This window comes from Tachysurus vachellii, chromosome 6 (genome assembly GCF_030014155.1).
Source record: "Tachysurus vachellii isolate PV-2020 chromosome 6, HZAU_Pvac_v1, whole genome shotgun sequence".
NCBI classification, from domain to species: Eukaryota; Metazoa; Chordata; class Actinopteri; order Siluriformes; family Bagridae; genus Tachysurus; species Tachysurus vachellii.
Genome location: NC_083465.1, coordinates 10,245,476 through 10,251,682, shown reverse-complemented (window position 1 = coordinate 10,251,682; position 6,207 = coordinate 10,245,476). Strand labels below are relative to the sequence as shown.

The following is a 6,207-nucleotide window of genomic DNA, read 5'->3' as shown; positions in this document are numbered from 1 at the left end:
ACTGTTTTCCTTTTCCACTTCCTTTGTTTGTGCTGTTTTTTTTTTCAAGTCTTTTCCACAACACAGCCTGCATCTTTGGAGTTTCAGGGGCCAGTTCAAACAGGTTTGGGTGGGTCACGGTTATACTCATACCTGAAACTGATATGCCACTCTCACTGTGTTTCCCTGGTAACCAGGGGAGGCTCAAAGCAATGTGCCAATCAGTTGAGACATAGACAAATGTAGGCGGGACCGTAGGGTTACAACAACGTTGCTGCTGAAGGTTAGGTGAAACCTGAGTAGCATGTCGGAAATTTCTCCTTATTTATCTCAGCAATTATCGGCCTCTGTAGAAAGACACCCGAAAAAACATTTAAAACAACAATTTAGAATACGTAATTAAATTTACTATAGCATAAAGATGATGGTTCTGATCCTGAAGAGGCGTGTATTATACAGATGTGACAGATAAGATATGATACAACATCTCCACTTCTACTCTGGAAATCATAACATTATAAAGGCACTTTCCATGAAAGCATTTTGTAAAATACCAGTATGTTAATACCTCTACAGACTTTTGTTCTATGATGTCTTATATGTAAACGTTTAAGCCTCATTTTAGTCTTTTAAAATACTGACATAAAAAGAAGCTATTTAACCTTTTTTGACATAATATTTATTTAAAAGTGTATACATAAGGGACTCGAGCGGCAGATTCTCATTTCCACAATAAATATATTCAAAAAATATTTAGACTTTAAACATTACAGACCCCTTATAACTACATGGCAAAAACATGGCTTATTATCTCAATGCACAATGTTGCCACTTCCTACTTGTGGCCCAGACTTATATTTTTGGGTGGAGGTAAATAATCTACCCTGTGAGAAAAAAAACAACAAAAACCCTGCTGTAGCTTGAGTCATTCAGAAAGTACTGTTGTAAATTGATGCTTTCAGTTTCTACACATTCCTCATAAATCGAGCATGATTCATGGTTAATCCAGGCGAGCCAACTGGAATGGCTTTTTTTTTATTTTTTATGAACACCAGACCAACCTCGACAGTGTGCTTTAATGATCATTTTCCTGTTTGAAACTTCTTAATGTTGAAGAAAATTAAAAGATTCTACTTCTATATTTCTGAAATAATCTGATCTTAATCATTGAATCCATTGACTGATTAAAAAATTCTGGCCAACATTTAAATAGTTTTCTTTGAAATGATATGATATATAGTCCTGTTAGTACATCTGCAGGTTTGTTGGCCCTAATTATTTTAGGACATATGTGGCATGAGAATGACCTTAAATTTTCACATCCTTTTTACATGAAGCATAAAAAGAAAAAGAGCATGTATTGTTCTTCATACTTTAACGGATTCACATAAAAAAGGAAGGACACAGCAAAATGCAAATCTAGTCCAAGTTCCTGTTCCCTAGAGCAGTTGCAATTCATTTTGAATACAAGCCCATTCCGAGTGCCAAGACTGTACCGGTATAAGGCACATCAGAGCAGTGTGGGGGCTTTGCTGGGTCTGCCACTGCCCGCAGGAGGGGATTTAGACCTGTGGTGCTCTCCAGACTGACACTGGGCCAGCAGCAGTGCTGGGGCAGAGAGATGGTGTGCTGCTGACTTTTGTTGATGAGAGCTGTTAATGTAGCTGGCCATAAGAAGCGTCAGCTCTCGGATCTGAATTGGAAAGCAAAGAACAAGAACGCAGATCTTAGAAAGCCTGCCTGCTTGTTTTCACAAGTATAGGAACCTCACATAAAGTAGACTCACATTAATAGACTAGGATAATGACTTTGTAAAAGTTCTATTCTACCACCGATATTGTCTCTACCTTAAAAGTGCTCATGGTGAACAAATACTTCTCAGTAGGCTTTTCCCTGGCTGCGTTGCTTCCGGAGCTCTGAGTCACCACCAGCATGAAGTCCTGACGACAACCTCCAAATGTTACGATGTTCTTATGGGAGAAGGACACTAGAAGTTTCTAAATAGTTGAGAGAGCAGAAATGGCTTAGAGGCTTATGCATTACTTCATGTATTTGTAGAAATCAACAGGATGTTGTCTCACCATGGAGGTAAAGTCCAACACACTCAGTCCATCCTCATGAACAGCTACCCACACACGTGTGCTTAGCAGTGAAGAGGGTGAGAGGGGCTAGAGGAAAAAGTGAAATAATAAGAGTTATAAAAGTTTTTCCCATTCTTGCTTATACAATGAATACAAATAAGTATTCAGACACTATTGTTTTTGTTATTTAATACACATCCAGTACATATTTTCACTTCAGATTAGAAGTTATATAAATAAAGTTATAATGTTTTTTCATTTTGTACATGTAAATGCTAAAACGTATTCATGCGCTATATCAGTCCTTCCTGAGTTTTGTGTCTGAACCCTTATTTCCACCTCTGTAGAATCTGTATCATTTAAAGCTACTTCACATTTTCTATGCCATTAAAAAAAGAGGTACACATATATCACAGCTCATGGGAAATACATATAGTAGAGGGTTCACAAGAATATATAATTATAATGATGTAGGTGTGTACAAAGTCAGTTTGTGTCAGAATTCAAAGCACAGAAGGAATCTGGAAGCACCAGATTTGCATTTTGCTTTGACTTCCTAGTTTAGTTTATTACTGGTATGGAATACATTGACACTCATTGATGCCTTTACACTCATACCTGCTTTTTGAACATCCCATTACAGATCATACTTGCTATAATAACCTCCACTCTTCTAGGGAGGATTTCTATTATATTTTGTATTGTGTTTGTCGGGATTTGTGCTCAGTTACATTTACATTTATGGCATTTGTCAGAGCAACATTACATTTATCTCATTTATACTGCTGAGCAAGTGTGGGTTAAGGGACTTGCGCAGGGCCCAGGAGTGGAAGCTTGTTGGCCCTGGGGTTCAAACTCATGACCTAACGATCAGTATTCCAACACCTTAACTACTGAGCCACCACGTTCCTGCTTATTCAGCCACAAGAGCATTGATAAGGTCAGCTACAGATGTAGGATGCAGTTAGTGATCCAATTCATCCTTAAGGTATTTAGTGAGGTTCAGGTCAGTGAAGTTCTCCTACAACGTCCTTGGCAAATCATGTCTTCATGGTGTTTGCATTTTTACATGTGTATTTTCATGCAAGAACAGGTTAGCTCCCGTGTATGGAAATTGTAACGCTATAGCATACAGGCACAGTATACTTACAGACACAATAAACTATTCCAACATTGTGGCAAATCCTTGGAGGAGAACCACATACAAGTGTGAATGTCAGGTGGCCATATAGTTAATATTTAATGCAATGCTTCTCAAACCAGTCCTCAGTTCAGCCCAAGATTAATACATACTTCATGTTCCAGAGTTGTGATGAACTAATGGAACATATTTTCACTAAAGCAAAGTAAGTTGGGCATATTACTGAGGTTCAGAATGAACAGAACAGAACCTTAAGATGGTTTTCAGAAATGTATTTTCTTTATATCAATACAAAAAAAGCAAGCACTTGCACCTCAGCTTCAAACAGCTTGGCCCCAAAAAAGGGCCACTTGCGAGCCACAGTCAGATATATCCGCACACACTCGGAGTTGCAGCGTCCCTTCAGTGACGCCCAGCGGGCAGAGATCCTCTCACTTAACTGCCTGGTAAGACAAAGCGAAAGAAACTGATACCAATGTGAGTATTAAAAAAATACATTTATTTAAATACAAAAATGTATAAAAAATCTGTGACGTTAATATTGGTCCAGTGGACACACAACATGCATCCAATGCATTAAGTGTGGATGATGATCTGGTGATTTCCTAATGTCTTATGCAAACAGTACACATCACTAAGATTTCTCTTGATCCTAATCTTAAGTAATGTTTTGAGTAATGTCTGTACAAGTCTCTACAAGTCATACTTGCAAGTGAAAGGTAACCTATATTTCCTGTAATTATGTACTGTATGGTAGGTTCTCTGTATAGTTCTGTGTGACTAGTGTAAACAGGCTAGGTGTCTTGGACAAAGGGGGTTTGTCAAACAAATATGCTCTTTCAAATATTAAGCCACAACCAAATTGTTTTGATTAGAGTCACCAGCTCATATCTGAACGGTATATTATCATATATGTTCACTATCATGATTTATATTATCCAGTTCATATCTTTTTCATAATTCATCACCATCATTTCATACTTAACACTAAATACACTTAGATAACTATCCCTTAATATCTTGTATTTTCTGTTTTTGAGGCTATATTGCAGTACAGTGTAATATGGCTGTTGTATGGTGATATACATGTATTTGTGTTGTTTTTAAGACCCTGTGCTCTGATCTGATGTTAAAGGTGTTTACCTTAGCTGCTCTTCTGAGCAGGTTCGCCTGTAGTGCTTGGGGTAGAACCGGTCCAGAACCTGCTTTAGAGTTTGTGTAGATTTGGCCTGTCCAGATGCAATTGGGAAAGGACGCTCAAAGTCTCCAAATTCCACCTGACAGGGAAATAAAAGACAAACGTACAGGTAGTGGGATAACTTCTGAATTTTTTTTTTTTTTTTTTTTTTTTTACAGTAAGTTATCCTTCTAAACAGGGTTTGGAAAGGATTATAGCAAACTGTAGAATATAGTAAATATCCTCTTCATATCAACTTCTATGTGGAGCAATATTCAAAAGTACTTTCAGCTGCAAACTTGACAAATCACTACTGGAGGTACATGTCACCTTCCATGTTGCAATGTGTATATACGTGAATATATTACTTTTGACAAAGTATGAAAGTATTTTATTTTTATGTATATAATGTCAAGGTTTTGTGCTACAGTTCAAACAAAACTTGGACAATAATTAATATTTTACTCCTTGGACATGACTAAGGTCCACGTATGTTTTCACATATACAATACTTATCCATGCATTTGCTTTATCTGTAACACACCTGAGCCAGCAGAGCTGACATCTCTAGGGCAAGCTCTTTGTTTACAGGGAAATGACCTGCTGCAATCTCCTCGTTAGTCTGATAGGCCAAGAGCAGGCGCTCTCTCTCAGTCTCTCCTCTCTGCTGCTGAGAAAAGTACAACCTGGAAAGAAAATTTAGCCTGTGAGAGAATGACAGATAGCAAAAGGGGTGAAGAGTGGTTCAGAGAGTCATGCAGGATGTTGTCATGTTCTACTGTTATCTCTTTGAGCTGTGGGTTTCACCTACCTGTTTTTGTAGGTGAGTTTCACAGTCCTGCTGGTCTCGGATTTGCCTGTGTGTAACTCTTTACAGGCCTGCTCCCATTTAGCGATAATGTCACAAATCTGTAGAGGAGGACACAAAACTAAGAAAACAAAGGATTGTTCCACTACATATTCTGTCTATAATATAAAATTTTTGCATTCTATGTGTTTCGAGCCATTTTATGTGGACCTGTTCAAACTAGGTATTAACATCCATTTTGGATATGATCACAAGCAGACAACATCACAAATGAAAAACATTACTAACGTTACAGTACTTATATATATATTATATATATATATATATATATATTTTTTCCCCAAAGTACTTCAAAGTAGTAAAGTAGTAAGTGAAACTAAATAAGATGTACACATCTCTGAACAGTGCCTCTCTGAACAATGCAACTACATTTATCATGGAATTCAATCATAACCCTCACTAGAGACACATTTGAGAGATAAAATTCCATCTTGTTCACCTAGTATGGATATTAATATCAAGTTTGAATGAGGCCTATAAGTGAATTGGGAAGACCTTCTGACCATCAGACTGCCCTCTAGATAGTGTTCAAGGTTTTGTCCAGTGGGGTCATCTGAGTAGAGACTAAAACCGGACTGGCCTGTCTTCCTCATTCCCATGTCCTGGTTTAAACGGTTCTGAAACTCCTCCACCGTGGTGGACGCATCGAATCCAACAACCTACCAATCAGTCAAGGACATTTAATACAATTAGACATGGTTAAAATCTGGTATTTTTCACAATGTATTATTCTATTTCCTTTCTTGTAGACCTGATAAGTGTTGTTGAAAAAGTGCACAGGCACACTGAATGGCAGCGAATGGTGGTAGGGGTTCCTCAGTAAGATGGACAGTATCTCCGTTCGTGAAGGCCTGGCCTGGCGCTCACCCTTCTGCTGGGTTCTCTCCATGGAACGCTGGCAGTAGATGGCATACTTTCCCAACTCTGTCCTACAGTTGTACAGGTAAGAATTAAGATTTTG

General features: G+C 38.0%; 1 protein-coding gene across 3 annotated transcripts in view; it reads right to left on the bottom strand.

Moving 5' to 3' along the window:
• Positions 1–635: 635 nt before the first annotated feature.
• Positions 636–6,207, bottom strand: part of plekhh2 (pleckstrin homology domain containing, family H (with MyTH4 domain) member 2) — a 32,392-nt gene continuing 26,820 nt past the window's right edge. For all 3 annotated transcript variants that reach the window (XM_060872123.1, XM_060872124.1, XM_060872122.1), the window contains 9 exons: positions 5,998–6,175; positions 5,750–5,905; positions 5,190–5,287; positions 4,923–5,064; positions 4,345–4,478; positions 3,515–3,644; positions 2,061–2,147; positions 1,827–1,976; positions 636–1,672 (listed from right to left, as the gene is read on the bottom strand). In XM_060872123.1, coding sequence (XP_060728106.1) covers positions 1,490–1,672; positions 1,827–1,976; positions 2,061–2,147; positions 3,515–3,644; positions 4,345–4,478; positions 4,923–5,064; positions 5,190–5,287; positions 5,750–5,905; positions 5,998–6,175 — 1,258 coding nt within the window. In that variant the 3' untranslated portion in view covers positions 636–1,489. The remainder of the gene's footprint in view (positions 1,673–1,826; positions 1,977–2,060; positions 2,148–3,514; positions 3,645–4,344; positions 4,479–4,922; positions 5,065–5,189; positions 5,288–5,749; positions 5,906–5,997; positions 6,176–6,207) is intronic.